This window comes from Hyaena hyaena, unplaced genomic scaffold (assembly GCF_003009895.1).
Source record: "Hyaena hyaena isolate Hyena2069 unplaced genomic scaffold, ASM300989v1 scaffold_612, whole genome shotgun sequence".
Taxonomy (NCBI): Eukaryota; Metazoa; Chordata; class Mammalia; order Carnivora; family Hyaenidae; genus Hyaena; species Hyaena hyaena.
Genome location: NW_024081246.1, coordinates 877,054 through 894,978, shown reverse-complemented (window position 1 = coordinate 894,978; position 17,925 = coordinate 877,054). Strand labels below are relative to the sequence as shown.

Below are 17,925 nucleotides of genomic sequence, written 5' to 3'. Positions count from 1 at the left end.
GAGAGAGAGAGAGAGAGCGTGAGCAGGGGAGGGTCAGAGAGAGAGGGAGTCGTAGACTGAAACAGGCTCCAGGCTCTGAGCTGGCAGTCAGCACAGAGCCCGACGCGGGGCTCGAACCCACGAACCGCGAGTACATGACCTAAGCGAAAGTCGGATGCTTAACCGACTAAGCCACCCAGGCGCCCCAAAAATAAACATTTTTTTAAAAGTCACAACCTTGGAGTCAGTGGCACTATTCACATCATGACCTTGGACCAATTATTAAACCCCACCTGGTGCTACTTTGTGTTGTTGTGATAAAATACACACAACATACAATTTACCACTTTCATCACTTTGTAGTATACAGTTCGGTGGGATTAAACACACTCATGACGTGGCGTGGCACATCCCGTCCACCTCCACGATTCTTTTCTTCTTGTGAAATCAGACCTCCATCCCCATTAATGCTTCGTCCCCACCAACCCCCCTCAGCCCCCGTCACCCCCCCTCAGCCCCCTCACACCCCCTCAGCCCCCGTCACCCCCCCCTCGGCCCCCGTCACACCCCCAGCCCCTGGCCACCACTGTTGGACTTTCTATGACTTCGACTGTTCCTAAGTATCTCATGTAACTAGAATCAAACAGAATTCCTCTTTGTGCCACTGGCGTGTTTCACGGAGCATAAAGTCCTCAAGGCTCATCCGCGTGGTAGCAGGTGTCAGAACAGCTTAACCACCTGGAATCTGAACTCAAACAGCCCCAGCTCCCTTCACCCCTGCCCGCACTCTCTGCCGGGACAGTGGCAGCATTCTGCAGATACTGTCACACCGTGGGGTTGGGGGCGCGGAGAGCCGGCTTCTGGGGGAAGGGACGGTCCCCACCGCAAGGAAGAGCCAGGCCCCGGTGGCGAGAGGGCTGAGGCGGGGCCCCGGCCGCTCCCGCGTGGCCGGACAGGGGGCCTGAGACCGCCGTCTCCCGTGATTGGGTACCGCGCCCAGAGGGCACGTCCCCTCGGCCCGCGCGCGAGGCCGGCTGAGGTGCAGGTGGGGCATCCAGGTGCCCGCCGGGCCCCCTGAGCAGCCCCTGCTCCAGTCCTCACCACCGGCCCTCCCAGGGAGGCACTGGCACGGGGGCCAGAGCTCAGGACTCAGCGCAGAGAACGAGCACCCCTGGCCGAGCTCACGCCTCCCAGACGGCAGCCAGCCAGCCTGTCCCACGGCCGGCCCCCCGACCCCTACCCTGTCTCACCACTGACCTGGGACCCTTACATTTTGTTTTGTGTCCCTAAGTGTTAAGGGCTCTTTTTAAAAAGTGCCAAAACCTGGGGCGCCTGGGTGGCTTAGTCGGTTGAGCGTCCGACTTTCGCTTGGGTCGTGATCTCGCGGTTCGTGGGTTCGGGCCCCGCGTCGGGCTCTGTGCTGACTGCCAGCTCGGAGCCTGGAGCCTGTTTCAGTCTGTGACTCCCTCTCTCTCTGACCCTCCCCTGCTCACGCTGTCTCTCTCTCTCTCAGCAATAAATCTCTTTTTAAAAAGTGCCAAAACCTGGGGCGCCTGGGTGGCTTAGTCGGTTGAGCGTCCGACTTTCGCTTGGGTCGTGATCTCGCGGTTCGTGGGTTCGGGCCCCGCGTCGGGCTCTGTGCTGACTGCCAGCTCGGAGCCTGGAGCCTGTTTCAGTCTGTGACTCCCTCTCTCTCTGACCCTCCCCTGCTCACGCTGTCTCTCTCTCTCTCTCCTACAAATAAATAAAAATATTTTAAAAAAATAAATAAATAAAAAAATAAAAAGTGCCAAAACCTGCGAGGTACTCTGGGTTACAGAATAGGTGGTAATACGATTGTAACTTACCTGCTTCAAGCTGATTGTAAGTTAGAACCGTGCTCACACGCGGGAATCATGTGTGCACCCGCCTGGCCAGTAAGTACCAAAGAGCCATGAGACACCCCTAGGCACGTCTCCCTCCAGACCCTCTGTCTCCCGTCCGCCCTCAGATTTGTCTTGAAAATGCAGAAGTCGCGGCCCCGGGCGCAGGCCTGCCCCGTGAAGCCCGAGCCCCCCAAGCAGCCTGGCCCCGTGCGGTGGGTCGGGGTGAGACTCTGGCACGGCTCCCGGCGGTGTTTACATTTCTCACAGATAGCGGGGCGCTCTGCACGCCAGAGCCCGCTCAGGCCCCGCTGCCTCCGGGCCGTAAGTTTCCCTGGAGGTCACCCGGCCGAGGAGCTGGAGCCCTGGACACTCTGTCCGTGAGGCCGTTCACCGCGCCCGCCACCCCTCCCCATGCCCCAAGGCTCCGTTTCCCAGAGTTCCCTGAAAGCCTCCCTCCCCACGGGGCTTGCATTTGGTCAGGCACAGTGGTCACCGGTGGGCACAGACCCCAGGCCCTCAGGGAAGGCAGGCCCCACGTCAGAGCCAGCGCACACGGCACCCGCGCGGCCCGGACGTCCGGCTCCGGCTTCAGCGTCGCCGCTGGCCAGCACGATGGATGTCGTCCACACTCAGGATGTACGACACACCAGAACCTCCGACCACACCACAGTGTCCAAGGTCATTGGAGCACCCAGGACCGCGGGGTCTCACACACGTGCACCAGAACCACGCAGACGCCCTCAGAAAACACAGACACAGGACCCCACCCCAGACCTTCGGAGTCAGCAGGCCGGTGGGGAGACCCGAGCACTGTCATTTTTCTCCAGTTCGCTGCTAGTCCAGGGACCAGGCCTTGCGAAGCCCCGCCTCCCTCACAGGGTCGCTGCAAGGCTCGTTGAGTTAATGCAGCGCCGACAGACCAGACGACAGACGACAGACGGGGACGCTCACGCATCACGCGGTGGGTGCCGTGTGAATTCTCACTTCCCGCCTTCTCTCCTGGGTTGCCCCACAGGCCTGCACACTCCTATCCTGGCACAGGCCAGCAGATCTATCCCGGCTCCCTGCCGGGAGGAGGGGAAGACCTGATGGACGGCGTCCCAGGAGCAGGGAGGAAGGGCCTCGGAACCGCAGCATCAGGCCCATCGACACAGGCCCGGTGAGGGGAGGCCGGGAAACAGCCTGAACATGGGCAGCAGGGCAGCTGTCAAAGCTGCTCACCCCACACGGGGGACGGGCCAGGGTCCTCAGTCTTTTCGTGGTCCCTCCAAGCCGCCCCTGCGCACCTCGCCCTGGGTAAACAAAAGCCAAAGGGCCGAACTCCATGAGCCACCAGGAAGGCAAGCCTTCTTACCTACAGCCTGTCAGGAACTGCCAAGTCAAGGCCACCTCTGTTCATGACCGTCATATGTGTCTGCCTCGGCCCCTGCGCACTGGTCAGTGCCTTCTGGGCAGGGGCCGCACCTTACTGCGTCTTTCCGTGCCCTGGACCTCCCAGAGGGCCTGGTGTGCCACTGGCCTCACAAGCAGGCCTCCGCCCGACCCAACAGCCTCCTCTTGGTTAGGTCCTCTTATGCATCGATCGGGGTCTGAATGCGTTGTGAAGGCAATGACCCTAATTACAGCAAAGCCAGTGATGTGTGCCAAGCGCTACACACAGACCAGTAAACATCTGGAACTAAGAGAGGTGCGTTTCAGCTCAAAGCCTTTCTCAAAACTAACAGCTTTCCCAAAATACCCCATCACCGCCACACACAGCAATCTCGTCTCTGGGCCTCCGCTGAGAGCCCCTGATGTAAGCATCCCTGCGCCCCCACCCCCCACCCCGCGGCTCCCAGCAGGGGACCCCCTGCCACCTCACAGAGCACGTCACTTAAAAGCAGCCGGGGATTTTGAGACGGATCCTTACGCGACCCCATCACGTCCCCAAGAGGCACCAAGCCCAGGGAGGATAAAGGGCTTTAGGAAAGCCACACGGCGTGAAATGGGAAAAGCAGCCGACTGAGAGAAAAAAAAAAAAAAGAATAAAATGTAGACCCTCCTCCTTGGTTCTGCTCACGGATTTAAGGGCTGTAGACTCGACTCCTTGCCGCCTGGCTTCCCTGTACCTTCAAGATAAACCCTTCTTGTTCAGGAGACTGATTTCATGGGTTCTCACTCCTCCTTTCAAAAGTCATGTAACTGATTTGTTTTCAAGGACAGGACAGCTCGTGTATTCTCTCAGCAAATGTTAGGACCTGAGCAAGTGCCACTCTCCAAAGGACACACACCTGGGGGGGCGCTGACAGGCAGTGTGTGCTGACAGCGACCCTTACCATCGGAGGGACCAGGAGACTCGCTGGCCGGCCCGTCCTCCCATCTACACAAGAGAACTCAAGTCGGAGAAGCGAGCCAGCTCACGGGAGGCCCCAGCTTCGCCCGTCCGTCCCTAAGGGACCTGGGTGCGGCTGGATAAACCACGCGCAGCGGTCAGCGCTGCATTCAGGCCTCACTGGGCCGTGTCCGCAGTCCAGGCTTGCAATGTGCCAAACAGGAACGGTCATGAATAAAATCAGTGGAGTGACATCGTCCGTAGGCCGTGGCGGGCTCAGCCAGGTAATGACTACAGACTGAGCAGAGCTTTGCCCCATTTCAGGGAGGTGGGTAGGCTGTCTCAGGAGCAGACTATAACGCGCTAGATGGAATGGAAGCCTCATTTAAATACATCGCCACAGAGCATGAACTTGATTCTATCTGTATAGAGTTCTAAGTAAAATGTAAACTTCCTCAGAACCTCTCACCACTGTGGCTGCCATACTGATTGTAGTGAGAACATTCCAACTGAGCCGAAGGCACCAACTGCTTCTGCAGGGGTCAGAGCAATCTTTGTAACCAGAACCATCCCTGATAACTGAAGCATCGCTATTTTCATTAGACGTGGTTTTATTGCACTGTCGTAAATTTTTAGAAATATCAAGTGTAGTGTTAGGGATCTAAAACCATGCGTCTCAGTGCCTCAGGAAGTTCAAAATGTTCTATGACTCAGGAACTTTGCAAATTGTACACCTTTATCAGCTCTTTCACCACATCGTAGGAACCAGGGGCTAAGACTGCGCTAATACATAGCTTGAAGGGAAAGGGAAGATTTAAAAAGCTACTTTCTGTAGCAAATGATACACACCCATTCTTACAGGCTTAAGATCTAATCTTTCAAGAATATTCTGTACAGTTGACCCTTGAACAGTGTGGTCTGAGCTGTGTGGGTCTACTTATAGGTGGATTTTTAAATGCAATGTAGCACTATAAATGTATTTTCCCTTAACATTTTTATCCTGCTGACTTTATTATAAGAAAAAATATATACATGTATGACATACAAAACATGTTAATCAACTATTTCTGCTACAGTGAGGCTTCTAGTCAATAGGAGGTGAATATTTGTTGAGTTTCGGGAGGAAGGAGTGGATTTTCAACTACATAGGTAGGGGTCAGTGCCCCTTACCCCTGTGTTGTTCAAACCAATTGTATTTCCTTTTAACAGAAAGTTCACTAAGGAGAATTGTGGTGAGTGTTTAGCACACTACCCCCCAAACTGTTGTTGTGCAGCCCAAGTAGAATTTCTAAGCATGTTATCTCCAATATGCATGTAGTCATTGACATGATACAGAATGCACAATAGTACTAGCAGAGCAAGTTAGGTTGTTTTAAAAACAGAAATTTTAATGTTTATTCTTGAGAGACAGAGTGAGAGCAGGGGAGGAGCAGAGAGAGAGGGAGTCACAGAATCTGATGCTTAACCGAATCCCCCAGGAACCCCGAAAAAGAGAAATTTTAAAAAAATTTTAATGTTTTACTTATTTCTGAAAGAGAGAAAGGGACAGCATGAGCAGGGGAGGAGCAGAGAGAGAAGGAGACACAGAATCTGAAGCAGCTCCGGGCTCTGAGCTGTCAGCACAGAGCTCGACGTGGGGCTCGAACTCAAGAACCATGAGATCATGACCTGAGCTGAAGTCGGACGCTTAACTGACTAAGCCCCCCAGGAGCTCCTTTGCTGGAGTATTCTGAATCAGCTTTTAGACATTGTGTTACAGGAGTCTTTTAGCTGGGATAATTATTAAAATCCAGTATCCGAATAAGCTAAGAACCAATTTTAAAGTTGCTGTATCACAAAACATTAAACCAAGTTTTAAAAAATTAAGCCAATCATATGGTTTTCACTAAAATTAGTATTTATTTTGCTCCATTTAAAATTTCTGTTTCTAGGGGCGCCTGGGTGGCTCAGTCGGTTAAGCGTTCGACTTCAGCTCAGGTCATTATCTCACGGTTCGTGGGTTCGAGCCCCGCGTCGGGCTCTGTGCTGACAGCTGGCTCAGAGCCTGGAGGCTGTCTTCCGATTCTGTGTCTCTCTCTCTCTCTGACCCTTCCCTGCTCATGCTGTCTCTACCTCTCTCTCAAAAATAAATAAAAAATTAAAAAAATAAAATAAAATAAAATTCCTGTTTCTAGGTGGCTTAGTCGGTTGAGCGTCCGACTTCGGCTCAGGTCATGATCTCGTGGTTTGTGGTTTCAAGCCCCGCGTCAGGGTCTGTGCTGACAGCTCAGAGCCTGGAGCCTGCTTCAGATTCTGTCTCCCTCTCTCTCGCACCCGGTCTCTTTCTGTCTCTCTCTCTCAAAAATAAACATTAAAAAATAAAAATTAAAAAAAAAAATCCCCAGCAAAAAGGGGGTAGGTGGAAGGAGGTTAAATAAGATCAATAAAACACCCAGCTGCTGAGGGCGGGTGATGGCCGCACAGCTCACCAGTCCATATTGTTACCCTGTTGTATGTGGATAAAGGCTTTTCCAGGGAAACACGCAAACAGAAGCGTATCACTGACTGCTTCCTCGTCAGTTGGGCAAGTGCATTGGCCAACACCAAAATTTTCCACCTTTCCTGGTACTCTGGTGATGTGTTCTTCTAAAGCAATAGAAATTACTGCGGATTTGTTTCTAACAAGTGAACTCTAAGTCAACTGAGTCTTTGTAGGTTTCTAAGAGGCTTAGAATATTCTTTTCCAAGTTTTTACCATATGCAGATTTTACAGCTGACAACGGTACCTAAAATGAAAGCACTTCCCAGTGGCCACCTTAAAATATGCATGCTAAAATAGCACACACTAGTTTCTCACAAAATGCTAAAATGTATTTTCTTGGAGCATGGGTATCATTTTAATGTCTACCAGGAGTACTCTGGACAGCCACTTGGCATCATAGAAAAGCCAACAGATTCAGAACTGTTTAAAAGAAAAATTTCTGGGAAGCTTACCAGTCTTGTTTCCCATGGAGTGAGACTGAATACAGCAAGCTTCATGACCACTGATTCAAAGATTCAACCACTTAATGTGACCCAGAAAGCCCCCATTACTAGGAAGCCTAACTGCACTATTGTAACTCAGGGGCCGTGGCAGATGACCCCAAAGGCCTAACACGTGCAGTTTAATGAAGCAGATGCTTAAAATCCTGGGCACTGGTCACTTCTTTAAAAAAAAAAAAAAAGAAACTGGGGCGCCTGGGTGGCTCAGCTGGTTAAGTGTCCAACCTCGGCTCAGGTCATGATCTCACACTTCGTGGGTTTGAGCCACACATGGGGGCTGTGCTGACAGCTCAGAGCCTGGAGCCTGTCTTTGGATTCTGTCTCTCCCTCTCTGACCCTCCCCTGCTCATGCTGTCCCTACCTCTCTCAAAAATAAAACATGAAGAAAAAAAAATCACTGTCTTTAGACAGGTGCTGTTAAAGTAGTAAAATCCTATTTTACAGGTAAGAAAACAGGCTGAGTGGGAACACCCAAGAATACGTTCTTACAGTTTATAAAAGTAAAACCATGTTATCTACCTACAGCCCATCGCAAGTTTCTGGGTTTATGACCACAAAAACTGAATTTTCCTTCATCTTCATCTGGTATTTTCTTTATATTTTTTAATGTTTACATTTTGAGAGACAGAATGTGAGCAGGGGAGGGACAGAGAGAGACAGAGAGAGGGAGACACAGACTTCAAAGCGGGCCATCAGCACAGAGCCCAAGTCAGGGCTCAAACTCATGAACTATGGGATCATGACCTGAGCCAACGTCGGAAGCTTAACCAACTGAGCCACCCAGGCGCCCCTCATCTGGCGTTTTCTGAAGACCAAGTATATGCTAAACGCTGTTGGACAGTTAGGCAAGAACAGGCCTACTCCAACAGCACGAAGAATGCAGAGCCCAGGAAACAGAGATGGCTTCGTGCCAGGGAGGGGTGAGGCGGGCCCGCAGTCATCCAGGGCCTGAGATCAAACTTTATCCCAAACTGGGAGCAGCTGAGCTGATCATGGTGGGGCAGTAGGAAGGAGGAAAGGGCAAAGGGGTCCTGGGAGAAAAGCCAAGTTCACGGTGACTGCGCCCCGCCCTTAGGGAAGCCTTCCTCGCTCAGCCATCAACCCCAGCTTGAGTAACCCAACTGGGGCAGCACCGAGGCCAGCACAAGGGTGTCTGCACCCCACCCCGTCTACAACAGCCCCTCTGGGACTGCCTCCCCCTCACAGGCCTGACCCCCATCCTGCAGTGGGAAACTACCACCGGTTCCCCTCACAGGCTTCCTAGGATTCAATCTCCCTGCAGGGCTGATCGGTGTAAAACAGGTCACCTGGGGCTGTCTTCCAGGTTTCTTCCTCCTAAACGGGCTGGCCCTGCAAGGCAGTTTTAAGGCTTAGCAACCCAGGTGTCACAAAACCGGGAATCTGCCCCTCCCCCAGTCACCCAGGAGAGGGCTGGTACAGCCCTCCCGCTGCTGCTCTGCCCCCCACCCCAAACTTATCATCATAGACACTGGACTGATGCACAGAAGCCCGGCTGTGAATGTGGGCGACAATTCTGATTCTGCAGGAAGGGGAGAAGGGGCTGCTTAACGGGCCGTTTCACTTCTTACAGGATCGCACGTTCACAACCGTGCATACACTTACAGCTCCTGAACCGTATGCTGAAAAAGGATAAAGCAATAAACTTGTGTTTGTGGTTTTCTTTAAATGGTTATTTTTGAGAGAGTGAGAGAGAGCGAATCCCAAGCAGACTCCACACTGTCCGCGCAGAGCCCGATGTGGGGCTTGATCCCACGGCCGCGAGATCAGGACCTGAGCGGAAACCAAGAGGCAGACACCTCACCGACTGACCCCCAGGTTCCTCTTAAGTTCAGCTTCGAGGTGGCCTTCCCTCCCGGGAGACACGAGCGCGGTGCAGGGGGTGGAGGCGGGCTGCTCCCATTATCCACACCGGCACCTGTTTTCTTCAGGCTGGGCCTGCCAGAGCGCCCACACTTGGCCCTTTGGGGCGATTTCATGTGGCCATGCCTCCTCCGACACCACGGGCACACCCCTCACATGCACCCATTTCCTGGTACAGCCTGCAGACACCCTCTCTGCTCAGAATCTTCCGGCCTCTGCCATTTTGAAAAACACACCTAGAACAGAATCCCATGAATGTTTTATTTAATCATTTTTGTCTACAATTGAAACTCTGGGAACTCAAAGTTAACGTCCTTGCCCGTGAGCTTCTTATAGACGCCAGAGAAGGTTTCAACCTGCAAGGGAAGAAAATCAATCACAAAACTTAACTACGCGTTCATCCTAAAGCCTAACGATTCGTGAACAGTGCCCTGCGCGGCTTCCCCACTCAGCACCCGGGCACAGAGGGGACGAGGGACACACACAGAGCACGCCCGCCCCCAATACTGGGGACCAGCTTGTCTCTGATGCTGAGGGACAGGGCTCTACAGTCCGTGATGGCGCCCGGGGACCGTCCGTATCACGGACACTGTCCCAGGCACGAAGGAAGGGACAGTCCCCCTGACACCAGCCCTGTCTCTGTCCCGGAAGGACACAGGGTCTAAGGGGAATTACTCTACTTCCTAGCAAAGTACGAGGCAGAGCATTTTGATGTTCAACCCCACCCCAGCCCCCGTGAGAGCCCACACCGAGTCCTAGGGGACGCGCTGAGGTTCAGAAGGGGAAAAGCTGGCCTAAGTTCATGACCACAGACTTGGGTGGTGCCCGGTCCGATCCCCCCCCTCCCCCACCGCCACGCAGTTGCCCCGCCACCTTGTGCTCCACGTTGTTCTGCTGCGCTTTATCCAGGTGAACCTTTATGAGCCGGCTGCCGTCCAGCTTCACCCGGATCCTCTTGCCCACAATCTCGCTGGGGAAAACCAAGTCCTCCAGGATCGCGTCGTGCACGGCGGTCAGGGTGCGGCTGAGGGGATATGGGGACACACGTCAGCACCCCAGAAGGCCTGCCCCCCCAGTGAGCTTCCCATGTCAAGAACATAAAAAGCAAATCCCAGGTTCCCCAAACCAAATTACCACTGGTTTTCAAACAGGCACTTACATCGACTCTACCACCAGAGCCGGTGCCAAACTGGACCCGGAAACACACCGTCTGGAGTGACCTCAGACGGGACCTTATAAAGCACCCACACCGCGCCAGGGGACCGTCTCCAGGGAACGGGAGAGCAGGGACGACTCTCACTTGTACATACAGCTTCAGGGGTACTTTCAGTGGGGATTTCGACCAAGCACCTCAATAATGTCTTCGCCACTCACTCGTCTCCAAAACCATCCTTCTCCGAAGTTGTCAAATCATCTAACAACTCCTGTGACCATGGAACTTCCCAACACTAGAGCCTTCCAGAGCTCGCCATGGCCTCCAAAGCCCCACCTCGGTCCTGGGATGGGGCACCTGGTCCCCAGCCCTGAGCCTTCCTCTCCTCCCGCCACACAGGCTGCCGCGGTCATCTGACTCCCCTCCCTGACATCACGTCACTTTCACGACCTATGTGGCTGCCTGACAATGAGGTTCCACTAATTCTGAACCCCGAGGGCTGACCAGATGCCGGGGATGAGAGAAGAGGCGGCTCTCAGGTGCCATGTTTTGAGGCACCTTGAGTCACGAAGCTCACAGAGGTCCTCTCCCCACAGCGTGCCCGAGACCCTTTCCCACGCGTCTGCTTCTGGGCCGGCAGCTCCTATGCACACCGCACACCGTCCAGGGGCCCCCGAATGCCTGCCAAGGGCTTACTGCTCCATGGCTGCAGAGGGCACGCTCAGGGGCAAGCCACTCCCAAATCCTCCGTCACCTCTCAGACAACAACGGGGGTGCGCCACTGGATCAAGCCCGTGCCCACAGTACGAGGAGGCGCACACACACACGCACGTGGTCAACCGTCTCCTCTAAAACGTGAACAGGGATGGAACCCCAGCGGCGCACATCTTCCCCGAATCCAACGCTATTAAAAGGGGGCGCAGGGCGTCTGGGGGGGCTCTGTCGGTTAAGCGTCTGACTTCGGCTCAGGTCATGACCTCACGGTTCGTGGGTGCGTCGGGCTCTGTGCTGACAGCTCAGAGCCTGGAGCTGCTTCAGATTCTGTGTCTCCCTCCCTCTGTCCCTCCCCCCTCACACTGTCTCTGTCTCAAAAACAAACACTAAAAAAAAATATTTTTAATAAATAAATAAAAATAATAAAACGGGGCACGACCATCCCAACCCCACGAACCGTCCTGCCTCAGAGAAGAAGCAATGGAAACGAGAACAAAAAGCAGTCAGTCTCAGGACTCAGTCCGCGTCGGAGCAGGCGGCTAAGTGCTGACAAGGGAGAAGTGAGGGCAGGAAGCCGGGCCGGGAGGCGGCCGGGCCAGGAGCGCAGGTCACCAGGAACACGAGGTCGCCGTCCCCTGACCCAAGGGGGAAAACCCACGTGTGGGAGGGGGGACAGCGAGAGCTGGGGCGGGGGGTCGTCCTCACACTCAGCACCGACTCGGGCTCTAGCAGCCCACACGCTCTCAAGCGCCCCGTGGGTTTGACCTTGGGCTCACAAACCATCCGAACACCAAAATTCCCTGCACTCTTATGTTACTCGACTGCCCAGGACCAGGCTCAAAGTACTGAGGCAGATGATTAAGTTCCAGGTGTGGCCCCTGCCCTCCCCTCCCCCACCCCTCCTCCCCGACAGGAGCATCTGCGGGGCCCATCTGTTCAGTGGCTTTACAGACAAGGCGAAGCCAGGACACCCCAGCACTGCCAGCCTTGGGCCAGTCGTCCCGTCCCTTAGGACTAAGGGCACAAGGCACAGGACAGACTGCGTGAGGGTGCTGCCCGGCTGGCGGCTGGACAGGTGCCCAACAGTTTTCCTGACCCAGCCCCCCGGGCAGGGCCCGCAGGGTCCCAGTCACCCAGCTCTGGGAGAGCAGAGCTCAGCAACACACCAGGAGGCCCAGATCAAGGGGCCAACAGCGGCTCAACACCTGAGTTTATGCCAGAAAACCTCCAGGTCAATCAAGTTTAAAGAACGCTGTCTGTCAGCATCTACAACCGCAGCCACATTTCTAACCTGCGCCGTCAGCAACCAAAAAAACGTGCCTTGTTTCTTAGCCTTAACTCACCGCAAAAATAAACAATAAAGGGGCACCTGGGTGGCTCAGTCGGTTAAGCATCCGACTTCAGGTCAGGTCATGATCTCACAGTTTGTGGGTTCGAGCCCCACATCAGGCTCTGTGCTGATGGCTCAGCCTGTTTCAGATTCTGTGTCTCCCTCTCTCTCTGCCCCTTCCCCACTCATTCTTTGTCTCTCAAAAACTGAATAAATGCTAAAAAAAAATTAAAAAAACAAAACAAAATAAAGACCCACCCCAATGCACACACCTCCACAGCTGTACATGGGACCCCCTCGCTGTCCCTGTCCTTTACCCAAAGAACTGGAGAAAACCCTCTTTTCTGAGAGCAACGACCTATTCGTTCTACAACTCTTACCCTAGAATTAATTTTAAAGCATTTATACATAATTATTAAGAAAACCAAGTTACTCAGGGGCGCCTGAGTGGCTTAGTCGGTTGAGCGTCCGACTTTCGCTTAGGTCATGATCTCGCGGTTCGTGGGTTCGAGCCCCGTGTCGGGCTCTGTGCTGACTGCCAGCTCAGAGCCTGGAGCCTGTTTCAGTCTGTGACTCCCTCTCTCTCTGACCCTCCCCTGCTCACGCTGTCTCTCTCTCTCTCCTAGAAATAAATAAAACATTAAAAAAAGTTAAAAAAAAAAAAAAAGAAAACTAAGTTACTCAGTAAAAATTCCCAACAGTCAGTTATACTTCAATTAAAAAAAAAATCCTCAAGTGAACAGCTTTCCTAAACTACCAATATTAGATTTTAGAACCTACATAAGCACTGGATGTTTTACAAAGGGGATGAAATCACTGGAATCTTACTCCTGAAATCGTTACTGTGCTATGTGCTAACCTGGATGTAAGTTAAAAAATAAACGAGTAACTAAGAAAAATAAAAAGAGAAAACCCCACCACGACTCTTAGTACAAACAACCGAGCAGATCAGTTGTCGGGAAGTGGTTTACAACACACTTTTTTGGTGCTGATAAAATACTCACCTCCTGGGACGCTTTTGCTTATTTTTTGTACGGCTTTTCCGAGTTGGCTTAGGCAGAATTCTCCTCTGTGAAGATTACCATGGAGAAAAGAAGAATCTCAGGTTAGCAGAAAAGCTAGGAACTGTCAAGATGCTTTAAAAGCGAAAGGACAGTAACAACAAGTTCAAGGTTTGCGGAAGTCACCGCACCTGGGGCCAAACGAGCTACACTGAGAATTCCTGACAAGAATTTTCCCGTTTTCTTGGTAATTCATTCAGAAGCCAGAAAACATACTCAAACGCTGCCAGGGGAAAAAAAACCCAAAACAACCAACCACCCTCGCTCCTGATCTGATCCCCCAAACACTGCACACCTTCGGTGGGCACGAACATGCCTGCTGCGCCACAGCGCGACGTGATTCGCACTATGGGACTTCACCCCATACACCCGTCTGCCCCTGCCCCAAGGCCAGATCTGAACTTAAAAAAAAGAAACAAACAGAAAAACCCACCACGACCTTTCCTGACTACGGGCCCCTTGCCACGAACTATTTCTGAGCCCCTGCTTCCCTCCCAAAGCCTACAGGCGCCCCGCTTCCACAGCACGGGCCTCAAGCGGGTAACTCCGCCTTGCAGACAAACCATGGCTCAGACCCACCACACACCCGTGACTGCCCTGCAAACAACTGGTCACAACAGTTATGCCACTGTGACCCTGTAAACGAGGAGAGCCATTTTCACAGGAACAGCAGAAATGCCCTTTAGCTTTTCAACCTGCTGCGAGCACAGAGTGAAACACCAGCGACTTTAACAACATTCCCAGAAGGAAACGTTCAACAGGACCACACACACCTGAGCAATAAACACAACGTGCTTCCCGCTGAATTTCTTCTCCAGCTCGCGGACAAGCCGGACTTGGATTTTCTGGAAAGACTTCAGTTGAGGAACGGGAACAAAGATGATAATAGCTTTCCGGCCACCACCAACTTCAATTTCCTAAATGAAGAAAACAAAACGACCACTTTTTATCTCAAGTTCTCACCGGCCCCCTTCCCATCCAGCACAGCACGGTTGGATCACATGCGCCAGGACCCCCGAACTCTGCCAGCTCCCGTAGACTCCTCTTCCCGCCCTTTCCCACTGCCACGGCCCAGCCCTGCGTCTCCCATCCCTGCAAATCCGACACAGAGGCCTGGACAACGCTGTGCTCCAGAGGGTAAACGTGTGCCACCGAAACTGAGGCCACTTGTCCCACGGGCAACCTCTAACCCCGTCCACACGCGCCGCAGCGTCTAAACCAAAGACGGGAATCTGATAAAGTGGGTTCCCGCTCCAGGACTCAAGACCCGCACCCTGTAAAGTGCACCAGCGAACGCCGCAGCGGAGGAGCAGCCACGGGGACGAGTATGAGGTGGGACGCGCCGGGCGGAAGCCCCCCTTTACCTTGGCCGCCGTGATGTTGAGCTCCCTGAGCTGGGCTTTGAGGTCCGAGTTCATCTCCAGCTCCAGGAGAGCCTGCAGAGAAACAAGAGCCCGAGCGGACCCTCAGCGCGGCGGCCCGCAACCCACCCCCGCCCACGTGCGGACACTCGGGACCGCCCACCGGACGCGTCCCCACGTCCACCCCGGGTGACACGCGCCGTGGGGGGAATCGTGCCGAGGAGGATGAGGGACACTTGTTGGGAGGGGGGCACCCGCCGGGTAGGGGGGACACCCACCGGAGAGGGGAACGCGCGGGGGGGGATGACACGCACCGGGGGGGCCCGACCTGCCTCCCCGCTCACCTGGGAAATGCCAGACTCGAACTCGTCCGGCTTCTCGCCATTGGGCTTCACGATCTTCGCGCTCGAACTGAACATGGCCTTCTCCTGCAAGTACAGGGCACCCTAGCTCAGGAGTCCGCCGGTCCCGGCCCCGCTCCACCCCGCAGAAGCCATCGGGGGGCACAGCCCGGGTAATCGGCCGTATCCCCGCCCAGTGAGCAGGGCCCGCCGATCCAGGGAGGGCTCCAACACGTGTATTTCTCAGAGTCGGCGGAAAAGCCCGGCGGAGAGAAGTCCGCCAACATACCTTGGTGAGAGCGCCGGTCTAGGAAGAGGCCTAAGTCTCGCGAGAACTCCTCAAATCCCGGCGGCGGAGGGGAAGAGGCGGGAACTGAGCGCGAGAGAAACCGGAAGAACCACTGAGAAAAGGTCGAAGCCCAGAGAGTCCCAGGAAGAGGCTCCGGGGCGGCCGCGACCGCGGTAGCGCTCCTCCGGCCGCGCCGTTTCCTTTTCCCGGCTGTTCTCCGAGGCGTCTCTGGAAGCTGCGGAAGCTCCCGGCGGGGGCCGGGGTCTGGGCGGGAGACGGGGGCCCGAGAAAAGCAACTCTACCCCGAAGAGAGGATGTTCAGAAAACCCTCATTTAACCGGAGGACACTCACTTCCTCCCCGAGGCCATGAAAAGGAGCCGGAGGCTTGGGTTCCTGTTCAGCGCGGAGAGAACCCAATGAGATGTCGTTCGTCGGAGCTCATTGGAAACGAAGTGCTTTACGAGTAAACGTGGTTTTCCGGCCGTACACACTTAGCCCTCGCGCCTGCTGTTGGTGCGGCGGGCAGGTGGGGACGTCCGCAGGCACCTGTGGTGCGGGCCCGGAGCGCGGGAGCGCGATCGGGGGGTGGGGGGTGGGGAGACGGCCCAGGAGGGGGCGCCCCACGCGAGCGGGGCGGGAGAGCCGGAGTCGGCGGGGCCTGACCTCGAAGCCAGCACAGAATGAGTTTGATGAAAAATTGCGGGGGGGGGGGAGCCACATAAACCCTGGGTTCAACAAAGAAGCATTTATTAGAAAAGTGCCTACCGGTGGGCCATGCTGTCACTACACACTCACGTGTACAGTGGGACCCCTAACCTGGAGAGGAACAAAACACGTAATTCACAAATAACTTGTAACGTCTGCAGCCTGTGCCAATGCTGCACTAGGTGCTAGTGATTAAGTAGAACCCGCTGACTCCTTGCCCTCAGCAAGATTACCTTTTAGTGAGGAAGCCCGCACAGTACTGGCAAGACCAAGCGTGTGATGACAAGTGATAGTAATGCACAGTAAGATAAGTAAAAGGGACAAGGAAGATTCGTGCTCTAAGAAGTCACGGAAGTTTTTGGAAAAGATGTGGAAGAAGTAGGAGCTATGCACCAGGGAGAACATTCCAGGCAGAGAACAACTTGTGCTAAATTAAATTGGCCGTGGTCACATGATTTAATCTACTTGAGCTTCACTTTCCTTGTCTGTCATATTTAAAGGTTACTGTCGGGGCGCCTGGGTGGCCCAGTCGGTTAAGCGTGCGACTTCGGCTCAGGTCATGATTTCGAGGTTCGTGGGTTGGAGCCCCGCATCAGGCTCTGTGCTGACAGCCAGCTCGGAGCCTGGAGCCCCCTTCAGATTCTGTGTCTCCCTCTCTCTCTGACCCTCCCCTCCTCACGGTGTCTCTCTCGCTCGCTCTCGCTCTCTCTCAGAAATAAATAAGACGTTAAAATTTTTAAAAAAATAAAAATAAAGGTTACTGTCCACTATGGACCAAGCACTGTAAAAAATGCTGAGAACCTTATACCAGGTGGTCTCTAAGATTTTCAACCACCTTTACGAAGCTAAAGTTGTGTTCATCTTAGAGCTTTAAAGCTAGGTATGTTTTTCTAATAATACTTAAAAAAAAAAAGGCCACTATCTTCTTGGAAAATTAAGAGTTCGCTTGTTCAAGAAAGAAAGAAAAAGTTTGGCTGCACCTCTAATCTCATCTGGGCAGTAGTTCTGAACACTCTTAGGAACTATTTCTATTTCCTTACTCTGCATGCCTTTTTTTTTTTTTTTTAATTTTTTAATGTTTTATTTATTTTTGAGAGAGAGAAAGACAGCATGAGCAGGGGAGGGTCAGAGAGAGGGGGAGATACAGAATCTGAAACAGGCCCCAGGCTCTGAGCTGTCAGAGCCAGATGCGGGACTTGAACCCATGAACCGTGAGATCATGACCAGAGCCGAGATCATGACCAGAGCCAAAGCCTGATGCTTAACCGACTGAGCCACCCAGGCGCCCGGTCTGCATGCCTTTCCAGCCGGCTCTCACCTTGCCACTCTGCGGGAGCTGCACAGGAGGTGTATTCCTGAAGTTCTTCCTTGTTCCCGAGCTCTGTTGAGTAGGAGCCGTGGGAGAGGCCTTCCTTGCCTTGTTCCCCATCTCTGGGAAAGCACTATCTTTCATCAGAAGTATGATTTAGCATTAGGGTTTCTTTTTGTGGGTGGTCTTTATCAGGTTGAGGAAGATCCCCTTTCACCCTGTTTTCCTTAGACTTTTGAGTGAGATTATATCACATTCTTCTTATGCAACAATTAATAGGATCACGTGAGTCTTCTTAGCCTGTTAATATGGTGGATTACATTAATGGATTTTCGACTATTGAACCCACCTTGAATCTCTGTTATAAACAAAGTTTATAAAACAAAGTTTGTGCTTTGGAGGAATAGCCACCTGGGTGGCTTAGTCGGTTAAGCTTCTGACTCTTGGTGTTGGCTCAGGTCATGTTCTCAGGGATTGTGAGATTGAGCCCCTTGTTGGGCTCTGTGCTGACAGTGCGGAGCCTGCTTGGGATTCTCCCTCCCTGTCTTTCTGTCCCTACTCCCCTCTCTTGCTCTCTCTCAAGATAAGTAAATAAACTTTAAAA

General features: G+C 53.5%; 1 protein-coding gene across 1 annotated transcript; it reads right to left on the bottom strand.

Moving 5' to 3' along the window:
- Nucleotides 1-9,304: 9,304 nt before the first annotated feature.
- On the bottom strand, nt 9,305-15,390 carry RPS7 (ribosomal protein S7). The gene is made up of 7 exons (XM_039257373.1): nt 15,307-15,390; nt 15,021-15,104; nt 14,680-14,751; nt 14,089-14,232; nt 13,259-13,323; nt 9,931-10,081; nt 9,305-9,413 (listed from the first exon to the last, which is right to left on the bottom strand). Exons 2-7 carry the CDS (start codon nt 15,093-15,095, stop codon nt 9,336-9,338), a joined length of 585 nt encoding a protein of 194 aa, XP_039113304.1. The 5' UTR covers nt 15,096-15,104; nt 15,307-15,390; the 3' UTR covers nt 9,305-9,335.
- Nucleotides 15,391-17,925: the final 2,535 nt, after the last annotated feature.